This window comes from Protopterus annectens, chromosome 11.part0, assembly GCF_019279795.1.
Source record: "Protopterus annectens isolate FY-2018-M chromosome 11.part0, PAN1.0, whole genome shotgun sequence".
NCBI lineage: Eukaryota > Metazoa > Chordata > Ceratodontiformes > Protopteridae > Protopterus > Protopterus annectens.
This window is the reverse complement of record NC_056745.1, coordinates 703,962,117-703,975,757: the sequence shown is the minus strand read 5'-3', so window position 1 is coordinate 703,975,757 and position 13,641 is coordinate 703,962,117. Positions and strand designations below refer to the sequence as shown.

Genomic DNA, 13,641 nt, shown 5'->3' with positions numbered 1-13,641 from the left:
TATATTAGTGCTTGCTATTAGGTCAGAGCAAGTGCTGGGCTGTAAGATGCTTTCTGAGTGCTTAGGTTGAGAGTTAGACTAGTTTCAAGGGAAAAACTGAAGAGGAGACTTAGTGGAGCCGGGAATAATTTAACCATAGCTAACCGGCACTGCCCGGTGCGCAAAACCGTACAAACACAGTTTTTATAGTAGGGAAATGAAAGAGAAAGAAATTAGCCCAAAATGGCCAATAAACTACTAACTTCTGGGCTGGAACCACTCCACCAGGAACAGATAGGTTGCTCAAAGCTCCCCTCTCTCATTTGGTGCATTATAAGGGGGGTAGCGGTTTTACACTCCTGAGTGTGTCCTCCTTTGTATGAGATATCTAGTAACTATGAACTTGTCAGTTTTAGTCATTTCCTATTGCAATATTACCAGTTTATCAAATTTTTAATTGTAATATAGGCAATTCAAGGGCAACATACACTGAATTTGTAGATGAAGCATTGAGGTGTAAAGTTGTTTGCCAGTAGCAACCTCTTCATTAGTTGCATATTTCTTTAATGTGGAATTATTCAGATGATTTTACTTCTGCAAGATTGTGCATTGAGTGATATTGGTGGATTATAATGATGGAAGTCCAGCCTTTTATGGTTGAAATTTTCTGAAATGAATAGTGTTATTATTGATTTTATACATCATGTCATTGCTTATTAAAAGAATGTTAAACTGCAATTTAAAACGCTTTCTAACAAGTGGCAGTGATATTATACAAGGAATATAATTTACTAGAATCAGGAAGTTGAATCAAAGAGCAAATACATGTATGCATGGCCCTAAAAATGTGTGCAAGGAGTCTGTTTTGAAAACAGCCCAAAGATAAACTTAATGGCCAGATGCATTTTTATGAATGTGGGTTTTCGTGCCATTTCAATGGCAGAGAAGTTTAATGCTTATGCTAAGTCTGTTTTCATTGCGAGATTGTGTTGTTTAGCAAATGGCTGTGTTTGTGCTATTCTAGCTTAAGCTACTGTACACAGGGAGGAGAGAGGTTGCTATTCTACTTTCACTGAGGTCCGACTCACTCGCCTACCCCAAAGTAAATTAAACTGTTTAACTTAAGCAACCCTTTGACACAAGGCACATGGGCTTCTACTTTTTGAGGACATGACTTTTATATCAAAATATGTGTGAAGGAGCAAAAGATAAAGCAGGTTTATTAAAGGAAAATTCCACCCTCCTTCACTTGCAGTTTAACTACATTACAAGGCATCTCTTCTTCATATGCATTTAAATAATTGAAGGAAAAGATGAAGTGGCCTTCTTGGAAAGTGGCCTACCTGTGGGTGTGGCTTATAGGGGTGTGCATTTGTATGGTGTGGGTGGGGCTTATGGGGCGCTAGAATACTACTTTGCCTCGAGCGCCATTTCACCTAGATGACGTGGCCTACCTGTGGGTGTGGCTTATCGGGGTGTGCATTTGTATGGTGTGGGTGGGGCTTAAGAGGCACTGGAATGCTACTTCGCCTTGAGCACCATTTCACCTAAGGCCGGCTCTGATATATATTTGAATCTGTCTAGCACATACAAAACCACACTACACGATCAGCATATTACTAGGCAGCAATACTTTAAAAAAGAGGACCCATATCTTACATATATTTTTAAGCAAAGGTAGAGGAACTCAGTCGGTATAATCTTGTGCTACAGTACACTATGTCCACAGAATTTTTTACACTATATTTTTCATAACGCGCTTACATTTTCTATCATTTTTGTCACACTGTTGTTTAACAGTGTTTCTAAGAAAGACATTCCTAATGGAAGCTGCAAGTTTTCTGCTATCTGGGGTTCGATTTTTATGCTAATTAAGTTATCCAGATTTTTGCTAGATGTACCTACTTTTCAAGTGCTTTTGCACCAATATAAAATATCTGCAAGTTGAGGGAGATGTTTACGAACAACGTATGTGGAATAAAGAAGCAGTGGAGACAACTGGCACTTCAGCTGATTTTGTTAAACAAGTAGTGAAGTAGGTAGGGAGAGAGAAGACTCAGGTGCGCAAGAAATAGTTTAAATAAACCATCATTCCTGCAGATCCCAAATGGACTCTTGGACTTCACACCAGGACAAACGTTTACTGAACTCTACTTGTTAACAACAGTGGAGCGCACATCTTACAAAATGCAGGCAATGGCTACGGTATAAATCTTACCTGCGTGCGTTAAACCTACAATTCCCACGAATGAAATGGCGGCACATGTGTAAATTGGGGCAAACTGTATCGCTGCAGCCATCCGTAGAATAAAACTGACTACAAACACGGACAGAAGTGACAGCTACAACTTTCTTATCGTCCACGGATGGAGAACTAGAATTAGTGGAATCCACTTTCCCATAGGTAACGAGAAGTCGACTGTCTTCTGGTAGCTCTAACCCTTGGTCATCTGTTACCCCAAAATACTGCTTGACTTGTCGGAGGAGTTCACTATACTCCAGTGAGCCATGATTTGCACACAGTACTTCGATGGCATACTTAGTCGTGAAATTAGCTGTCATGTTGTGTATACACCGCAAAAGACAAAAACAAACGGAGTCTTCTAAATGTTGCCTGCTTACGTTGCGCTGTCACCAGTTTCCTTTCCCCGGGAAAAGAAACCGAAACTTAAATAAGCGTTGTCAGGGAGCCAGCGTTTTTGGTAACTAATATATTTTAGATGAATTACAAACCGTTTAACCAAGAAACAATAATCATGTTACTTGTTCCGTTTTAATACAACGTGCTGGATTTCACTGTGTTTTACTTCTCGTTAAAGTCAAAACAATCAGTTTGCCAGCAATTCCACTCAGAAATTAATTTCTATCTCCCTTTCCTTCGCGGGATAGCTTGATTTCACACATACTTATTACTTAGCTGTCCCGCTATTTTAGGTGGTACCAACGTGAAGTTAGGGTTGCCACCTACTCCTCTTTGCGCAGTGTAGTTAGGGTTACCACCTGTCCCACTTTGCGAGGGATAGTCCCTCTTTGGGCAGTTGCGTCCTGCGAAAAAAACAAGAAAATGGCAAATGTCCTGAGATTTTAAGACAACAAATATTTCCTAAATTTTCTTTAATAGTTGCATAAAACAGTTATTTTGTATCCGAAACATCTAAATATTATAAGAAATAGCATAAGCAACTTGAATGCTACAATAATAAGCTTTTATTTTGGAAAAAATGTGAAGTTTTGTCCTCTGCACTGGTGGTGGGTATGTTTTGTACTGCAAAATCTCACATTTCTACAAAAAATGTCCCACTTTGAGCATTTGAAAAGGTGGTAACCCTAAGTGTAGTCCTTCTGTGGATATTTGTGTCCTGCGGTCCGGGGGTAATAAAACTGAAAAAAACGAAATGTCCCGAGATTTGAAGGCGAAAAACATTTCCTAATTTTTCCTTAATAGATGTTTAACACAATTATTTTGTACACAGGGCCGGTGCTGTCAAGTTGGGGGCCCCTGGACACTTCCAGTCTAAGTATCACCCTGTTACTGCCACAACCCCCCTCCCCCCATCCACCCTTTAGCTCTTGCTGTAAACTTTTAGGACTGGAGTAGTATACACAGGCTGATCTGTAGCTACAATGCCTATGCACAGCGCTATATTGGCTCATCTCACAAAGGGAGGTTCACAGTTACTAGCATTTAGATGCAACAATGATACATTACAACAATGCTATGTACTGGGCTGGACTTAGGTGAAATGGCACCCTAGACACTGCCTACTGTTTCAGCCCCTCCAAAAAACATACACATCCTGTATGCTCCCCTCTGTTTCTCCCCATCTTGGGTTCCCCACACCATGCACATTATATTTTTATTCTGTTTCTCATAGTTTACCATTCTATTCAGCTTTTTCAAGAATCCATAACTTTATATATGATCTAAAGTGCTTTTTTTAAGTTTTTTTTTTCATTTTACCCAACCTTTTCATTCAAAAATGACCTGAACAGAAATTATGATTAAAGAAAGAAATTCAGTGTTGCTGTTCAGCTTTGGTTTTCCCTTGTATCCTTTCAACAGACCTTTACTGACCAAGACAGCACATTAATAACTATTTAGGAAATAACCCAAGCTGGGACCCCTAGAAGCCATAGGGGTTATAGATGCTCTAGAATGTATTTTAGAGCATTTGCCAATCTTTTAATCCAACAGTGGCCTAATCAAAAATCATGTAAGAAAAATAATTTCAGTCTTTCTTTCAGTGAAGACATAAGTTGTGCCCAAGGCTTAATATTCAAAGCTGACAAAACAGTAGTGCACAATAAACTAACATGCCCGTTGTTATGAGGATATACAGATCCTGACTGGGAATACTGCCTGCCTCCTTAATCCCCTAAAAAATAGTCACTGCCTGTGCATCTTTCTGGTATTAGACTGGAATGAAAGCAGAGATTCAAATGGTCACAGTCATGTCCTTCAAGTGACTGCTCACATACATATATGTATAACATGCCTCCTGACTCTTCACCCCAACCCCCAAAGGCAGTTTATATACATGCTTGATGTCTGATTGTGAGAAAAGTGAAAAAAAATAATGATTGCAGTAATGTATTCTACTTTGTTGCTCATAGACAGTACACTGTCCCAATAGGAGCTAAAGTAGCTTTCTTTGTACTTCTCTGAGATCTGTGAGAAATGTAAATGAAGCAATGACCACAGAATCCCCATCCCTCTGTACACACGCATCTGAGCAGGGCTGGTTTTAGAATGTGTGCAGTTGACAGCAGAGACCATTATCAGTTTTATTGTAACAGGGCCGTATCACAACTCTATTCAGGTTAAAGTTGTAATCACAAAATTAAGGCATTGTTTTCTCCTCATTTTTCCCCAACCAGAAACAGCTTTTGTGGGGCCCCTATGCCGTCAAGGATGAAGAAGGGAGCCCCTCTCTATCCATTAATACAGTCTGGGAAGGGGGATTACCAGATTCCTAGAAAATCTAAGTGTCTGAATGTCTTGTGATATATTCTGTGCCTTACTTTTGAAATATAATTACTTGTAAGCTGCAGTTTTTACTGATGTGTTTTACCCATGTGTGTGTCCTGGCATCATTGGATGTGTGCACTGATAAAAAGCAGTGAACCCTGACAACCCGATCCAACAAATTGGTCTTTCTCTACTTAACTAACTATTAGCAAGCCAGCCATTCTATTGATCTGTTGGGTTATGTCATAATGTACAGTTATGCCTGCTGAGTTCAACCTTTTTGTATACTGTAGCATTTTCCTATTGTGCTAAACATTTGTGAAATGATTTATTTATATTCTTTTCTCGCTCTGTTAACCTTTAGCATGTGCCAGTATATTCCTACTGTGTTATACCTTCTGAAATGATGTTTCTATAGCCTTTTTGCTCTCATTGAGTATTATTGTACTATTATTACTTCTGTGGAGTTTTTCTCCCTGGGCCTCCGCTGAAAATGGGCATGTATTCAGTCAACAAATGTAAAATAATAAATAAATAAAAATAAATTTTACAAACACACACACACACATGCATGCATAAGTCAAAGCAATACTAGATTTATACTTACTTCAGCAAATAACAATATATTGTGCAACACTGGTATTGCCATATCAGATCAGTGACTGCTATTTAGCAGTTGTCAAACAGAGGTAAGTCACTTTTATTTACCTCATTGAGGAGTAAATGAATACCTGTCACTGTCCCTGATTTCACAGATATTCCCTGATTTTGCCTCATAATTTTGCTCTGTCCTTCATTAAAAAGTTTTATTTGCTGGTAAGTAACTCATTCAAAATTACAGACCGTCAATAAATCCAGACATCATAGCTGTATACTTCTTACTGTCCAAAAAATGTCTGCTGATGCAAAACGTGTTATTCTAGTAACTTTTAAGTGAATTACAGTAATGTTTAAAATGTGTTCCTCATTTTGAGCCTTCATTCTGCTATTAGTTTGGCACTGAAAATAATTCTTCAATAAAGATGTTGAGAGTTATAGTATCGGATGTTTTGCCAGTATTTATTAAACTCCATGGAAAAGAAACCATCCCTGAAGATCAGAAGCATTATTAGCTCTTCTTAAAATCCATGGTGGGCACTACGATCAGTCACTCTGAGCTGCTGATCTCGCTAGTGCTTACCTTGCTCATGTTCATTATCAGCTTTCTCCTAAAAGCGTCATATCACAGCCCTGTTCAGGTAAAGATAATCAAAAATAAATTTTTTCCTCATTTTTTCCACAGCTTTTGTGGGGCACCTACACAGTCAAGGATGATTAAGTGGCTTCTGAAGCCACTGGTACAGCAGGCACCTAAAGCTGGCTATGCTGTTAGTTTTAATGGCAGATGTCCACCAGCAGGGTTTAACTAAGCCAGAGGCATTATGTCAGTGATAAAATATTTAATGGAATTGTCAAGCCTGTCACTTGACAAAACACTGTTACTATAACTAAATATCTTTGAATTTTGAAGGAGCTATAAATAAGAGTTATTATTACCTTGTACTATGAACTGTCTGATAGTTTCTAATATTTTTCAGCCTTATCTCTATGTAAATACCACTGACATATCTGCTTCTTGATGCATGTTTTACTGGCACTTTTCTGCCTGGGCCTCCGCTGAAACTGGATTTGTTGTCCAGTCAGACTTTCCAGGTCAACAAATGTAAAATAAAATAAATCACTCACCTGATTTGTTAAGCATATGAGTACTGTACTAGCTTTTGTTGGTTTAACAGGCATGTTACAAAATATCAAGATAAGATAACTTGCTGTAGTTGGGGGCCCCCAGTGACCACAGGGTTCGCTGGTGCCTAAAACCGGCTATGTTAGTACATGAAACAGTATAAACAACTCCACTGCTTTAAGAATAAGCTTGTATTTTGGAAAATGTTTGTCCTCTAGTCTGCACTGGCTGTGGGCATGGCTTGCAATGCCATATCCCACTTTTCCACAAAAATGTTCCTCTATTGACCTTTGAAAAAGTGGTTCACTTTTTATTTATTTATGTATAAATATTTTGTATACATTTGTTAGATATTTGTGCTGTGCTGTGGAATTAATACCTTCCAACCATACATCTCAATATGGAAACATAAAAAATCTGGACAAAGCCCATGAAAAATAGGTACAAATCTGTACCTGATTAATGTGAAATTTGCATACATAATTGCGTAACATCACCCACTCCAATGGAATTGCAGGATACCAACTTTCAAACGCAAACTGAAGAACAGACAAGCAACATATGGCACCAGAGTCACCCTGTAACCATTCCAATGTCCCATTACCTGGCTATTTCTCCCCATTTAACATAAACACCCCTAACCGGGAAAAGCCGAAAGACACAACAACAACAACAACTAATGTGTGCATACTGCTTTACTTCTACAATGATTATTTGGATTTTATTTTTACATTGTATAGCACAGTGCACAAACACTAATAGATATCTGCTAAACAAAGCAATACTGTCTCACAATGAAAATAGACTTGGCAATTGCCCTTGAAACTCGCATTCATTGAAACAGCATTGAAACCCACACCACATCCAAAGAAAATGCATCTGGTTAGTGGTGGATAAATATTACCTTTGGGCTGTTTTCAAAATGTAGGCCCTTTGCACACAAAATAAGAAACATACATGCATTCTTTGATACACCTTCCTGACTTTATTAAACTATATTCCTTGTATAATACAGCACACTTGCTAGACTTAAGTTAGAGCACATTTTAAATTTATTGTTTGAACATTTTTCCAGTAGGCAATGAAACAAAATGCATGAACCAATAATGACAAAACTGCCCAATTTAGAACATTTCCATCATAAAAGTCTACTTCCACACACTCACTATATATATATATATATATATATATATATATATATATATATATAGATATAGATATATATATATATATATATATATATAGATATAGAATGACAGTAGTGTAAGCCATAGGCATCTTGCACAGCTTCTCACACTTATTTTCAATTTCATTTTTTTTGGGAGGGGGCATTAATCAGGGACACATTTTAAACATTACTTGTATAATTTTGGAAAGTTGCTAGAATAAAATGTTATGTTATGTTACCACCATACATTTCACTGCCAAGTCTTGAATCCATGACCCAGTGCCCTACAGTCAGAGCAACATACCACTATGCCAAATCAGCAGTTCCCTGAAAGCTAGGAAGATTGAAACATAAATGGCTATCATTTACTGAATTAATTTCTCACTTCTCACCATAGCTCTCAATGTCTTAGCACAAAAAACATGGGCAAAGCCAATAATGGGCAAATACAGCCATAAAATAGGGACAAATTTCAAATACTGATCTTATAAACTTAGAAAATTGCTAGAATAAAAGGTTTTGTGTTACCATTGATTTTCTGAAGAATATGAAGTCTGAAATTCAAATGCCTGTCATTATTTAGTGAATTCAATCCTTCAGTGATTTGCCGCAAAAATCCTGAAAACCACAGATTTAACGAGGAATAGAAAAAATATATATTCAAATGCCTATCTTTATTTAGTGAATTCAATCCTTCAGTGATTTGCCACAAAAATCCTGAAAACCACAGATTTAATGAGGAATAGAACTAAAATATGCGGCATAAATTCGCAAGTGGTGGTGGCTAGGGACATTAGGCTCTTTTTACCTGTACCCAAAGTACAGGGTTTGAGCCTGAGTACCTCTAGCCACCAGGTGTATTTACTGGGGGGCATTTACACACACACACACACACACACACACACTAGATAAGCAAGTAGATCACCATTTCCTTCACAATAAAAACTAGATATGCAAGCAGATAGTTGTTTCCTTCCCAATACACACTAGATATGCAAGCAGATCATCATTTCCTTCCCAATACCTCCATGCACAGATCACTAGATACAAATAATGCAAGCAGATTGTTTCACATTAAGCAAAAGCAAAGCAACTCTGTGCAGATAACTCCACCATCAAAATACCAAAACTAAACTCTGTTCACCCATTCAAAAACAGCCAAAGCTCAAAAGCAGCTTTGTGCACATAACTCCACCATCGAAATATAAAAGTAACTTCATTCATCTGTTCAAAAACAGCCAAAGCTCTGCAGCAGCAGTTGTTTTCACATTTGCAGATCCATTCAAACAGCCAGCTGGAAAGCACGTGAAACCTTGAGCTAAATTCCGGCAGGCTGATGGAGTTGACATAATCCCATACGTGATGATGTCAGCTCAAAAAGCGCAAAAGAAAAAAAAGCTACTAGATATCTGCTAAACAAAGCAATACTGTCTCACAATGAAAATAGACTTGGCAGTAAAACTTCTCTGCCCTTGAAACTCACATTCATTGAAACAGCTTTGAAACCCACACCACATCCAAAGAAAATGCATCTGGCCAGTGGTGGATAAAGATTACCTTTGGGCTGTTTTCAAATCATAGGCACTTTGCACACAAAACAAGGAACATGCATGCATTCTTTGATACACCTTCCTGACTTTATTAAATTATATTCCCTGTATAATACAGCACACTTGTTAGACTTAAGTTAGAGCACATTTTAAATTTATAGTTTCAAAATTTTTCCAGTAGGCAACGAAACAAAATGCATGAACCAATAATGACAAAACTGCCCAATTCAGAACATTTCCATCATAAAAGTCTACTTCCACACACACACACTATCCCTTGGATTTACTATTCCCCCGTGCAGGACTAAGCTAGGCGACCGTTTAGGAGCAGGATGGCAGCACACCATGCATAATAATGAGATGCGCTACCTGAGCTCCTAGGCTTACACAGAGTGTGTAAGAGGGCAGGGCGCGTGTCTGAGAGCAGAGCTCTCAGAATAAACATCCCCCCGCAATGTAGAATGGCAGAAAGGGGTATGCAATGAGCGAGACTGCTCACAGGTGATCGCATATCCCCACCAACAGTCCCCTGTGTGTACAACAGTATATATAAATAAAATGAAGAAACCCTTTTATTTGTTTTCAAAAATCCGAGTAAAGTTAACCGTAGGTGCGTGGGTGTGCCCATCGCTTAGCTATGGTTAATGCAGCTTAAATGGCTGAAGAGGATAACAAGGAAGATATAAGCAAATGAAGTAGCATAGCAATAGGGTAGTGGGCAGAGCATTTGCCTTACGAGCAGGCATTCCTGGTTCAAGTCCCACTGCAGCACATTCCATTTTCCATGGCACAGCACGTTATGATCAATATTTATGTTGCAAAACCCACTAAATAACATATTGTTATGAACTGGAGTACTGCAGTAAATGCACATGAGGTGACAGTGTCATAATGAATAAGGGACTAGTAAGCAGATTTAAGCACAAATAAGCAATAGTAAGCATATTTAAGCACTAGTAAGTGGGTTTAAGCCTGTTTGCATGACAGTAAGCAATGCCTACCCTAGCTAAGCAATTCTAAAGCTAACTCTCTGTAAGCAAATGTAATGGCAGATTAGCAATGCTTACCATCATGCAAACCCATTTACAACTGCTCAAAAGTCTCTTCATCACTCTGTATCCAACGGCCCTTGTTCTGCCAATCAACAAAATAAAACAGCCATGCAGGTCTCGAACCCAGGAGCCTATACACCAGTGCAGAAGAATGAGGTATCAGCAAACAAGTCCTCAACATAGTAAAAACAAACTGAACCTGTGAAAGGAATCAGTATACAGTCATATGTTCCATAACCCACTAATAACATAAATATGTGAACTGTAGTACAGCAGTAAGCCCAGAAGTGAGGTGTAATTGTAATAGAGTGTTGAAGTCCCCAATAAAACACAAAGACCCCACAGAGTGTATGTACACATTAATTGTGGATACCAGGCAGATATATAAGATTCAATGAATAAGAAATCAATTCCCAAAAGGAAATATAATGCAAAGTCTAATGTAAGCAATGCTAGCATTGCACAGGCCAACTTAGCATTGCTTAGCATTGCTAAGCAATGCTAAGCATTGCACAGGCCAACTTAGGAGGTGTAAGCAATGTGTAGACCAGGTAACTCATTGTGCCCAGTGGTATACCCCCTTAAATAATGCCAATCCAAGGTAAGCAGGTTAGCCCATAGCTCAGCCTTTTCAAAACTGGCCAATCACGTAAAAGTGCGGGAAATTGGCCCTACTTAAACCCAAGAGGCGGGAATGCATCTCATAACTGGTTGTAGCTTTCCCTTGCAGGCACTATGGCAGTAAGGGGAGAAGGTGAGTGCTTCTGGGTGCAGTGCTGGTGCATCCAGGAGTCCAAGGTCATGACAGGACTCCTAGTTAAAGACCATGCTCAGAGACTGCTGCAGGGCCAGTACCAGAGCTCCCAATATAAGGTGGAGGCCTGGAACCATCTCGCCCGTGACCTCACCAGTGCCACTGGCATACCCCGAACTGGTGAGCAGGTCAGGCACCACTATGCCAACCTGAAACAGCGTAAGGGGGACCTCTTGAAGGAGTGGCTCCAAGAGGCTAGAGTATCAGGGGGATGTTCAGACGTGTGTAAGTATTACCCCAGTATGTGTGTAATAATTGCCAGCTCAGGAATATCATGGATAGGTAGGGCTAAATATTCCTCTTATGTCCCCCACAGCTGCAATGGAGCGGGCTGCAAACCAGGAGGCCCACATCAGTTGCCTGGCGAGGTTGCGACGCGAGGCAGGTCAGTAATACTCATGCATTTACTGTCATAGGAAATAAAAATAAAAGTAGTAGTAAATTAATTGCTAGTATAAAACCTGTATTGTTCAAGGCAAGTACTGCATATACTAGAGAATATGGCAGTAAGAGTCTCATATTGTTTGTAAGTCAAACAGAAGTGCTGTCTACAACTATTAATAGGTTAGCCGCAACTTGCCTTATATGCCCATAACGAACATTGTAACTGCTTGCTGTCGTCGCAGATGTACCTCTCTAGATTCCCCCTTAGCTGAACCTCCTTTTATGTGTGCAACAAAGTAGAAGGCATCCTTTTTTCTTTTTCCCACCTTAGATATCTGCCCCTTCTTTCCTGCTACGTACTAATACCCATAAGGTATTACTCTCTACTCTCCAAACTACCTAGAACGGGTAGTTTTCAGGGTAATCTCGCTAGTTTTCTCTATCTGTTCTTGCTAAGCAAACATTGTATGTCTTGCTGTATTAGCGCTGCCCTTCACCTTTAATCGCGCTTACTTTCTCAAACATTTAGGTCCGGATAGTCCCCTGACTGTTGGGAGGTAACTTAATGGTTAATTTATGCCTGGTTCCTTCTGAGATAGTCTAGCAGTATTAGCGCTGCCCTTCACCTTTAATCGCGCTTACTTTCTCAAACATTTAGGTCCGGATAGTCCCCTGACTGTTGGGAGGTAACTTAATGGTTAATTTATGCCTGGTTCCTTCTGAGATAGTCGAGCAGATTCCTTTACTTGTTTGCTGACTTAATTTCTCCAACGGATGTGCCAAATAACTACAGATAATTTCTGTTTTTTACATAATTGACATCCTTGTGGATTTGAGTTTATCTGTATGTCTTTTTATTATTCCAAATGCTTAGAGTATTGCTAGACAGTATTTCTTAGCCATACTATTAGGACATGTGTTGCATAGTTTTGTTGTAGATGATTTTATCTGACTGAGTTGTTTAATCCTGTGTAAACTGTTCTGCTTATGAAACATTTTTGTTTAATCCTCTGCTAACTCTAACTTTCTCTCCCCCCCCCCTTAATATTTTTTCTCTCTCTTCAGCTGCTCAAAGCTATTATATACATTTTTTCTTTCAACTCCCACCATACCTTATTGGACCCAAAGGAGCACCTATACTCACCTATCCAGCCTGTGTGGGTTATTCTTCACCTGGGTAACCAAACTCCACTGGACTAAGAGCCTCAGGATATTTTTTGTATGTCTCCTAATATTTGTGTCCTATGATATTTTGCATATTTTAATCTAATTTACAACCTTAAGGTATACTAGAATAGATGTTAGGTTTTGCCAGCAGCCATATCCCCCTCCCCTCTAGTTTCATCCACTGAAACACTCCACTGCCTCCTCCTGCACCCCTGCAGCCCCTATCTACGTCATTCTTCTTTATAAAGCTTCCTTCTCAATACCTTATTTCTATTGTCCTCTTCTGTTCTCATTACTGTAGAAAACTCTCTACAGATTTAGTACCAGCTCTGGCCACTAGATGGCAGTCTCTACTCTCCACTGATTCTTTTCACCTTTTCTCTTCTTACCTTCTACCTAAACCCCTTTTAAGACTAATTCACTCCTCTCTGTTGAATTCTCTCTGTTTCTCCCTTGGTCGCTCTTCTTATTGCTTTACTTACCCTGTTACCTTCCCTAGTTTTCCCTCTACAATTTTACCTTCTCTTTCTCCTGTATTTTCGCCCTATATTTCACCACTGACTTAGCCCTTTTACCTGTCTTCTATTAGAGGTTCCTGGTCTTTTATATAACTTTTCCTTTATCTTGTACCTTTCTGACCTCACTTACCTCCATGTCTGATTGTTTCCCCTCCTTCTCTTTTCTTTAGCTGTTTCTTCCCGCTCCGTTAAGCCTCTCACTCCACTCCCCTCCCTACCCCCAATTCCCACCCACCCCCAGGGGTCCTACATTTACCTAGCCTCTAAACACACCTCTAACTTCTTACACCCAATCATACTCATCCTCACACTGTGTA

The 13,641-nt window shown here is 39.2% G+C and overlaps 1 protein-coding gene across 8 annotated transcripts in view; it reads right to left on the bottom strand.

The window, feature by feature from the left end:
- LOC122815566 (protein mono-ADP-ribosyltransferase PARP12-like) overlaps positions 1 to 2,779 on the bottom strand; it is a 981,818-nt gene extending 979,039 nt beyond the window's left edge. For 4 of the 8 annotated variants that reach the window (XM_044088163.1, XM_044088164.1, XM_044088168.1 and 1 more), the window contains exon 1: positions 2,198 to 2,779. In XM_044088163.1, coding sequence (XP_043944098.1) covers positions 2,198 to 2,541 — 344 coding nt within the window. In that variant the 5' untranslated portion in view covers positions 2,542 to 2,779. The remainder of the gene's footprint in view (positions 1 to 2,197) is intronic. The other 4 variants (XM_044088167.1, XM_044088169.1, XM_044088171.1 and 1 more) reach the window with 1 other exon arrangement.
- Between the last annotated feature and the right edge of the window lie 10,862 nt (positions 2,780 to 13,641).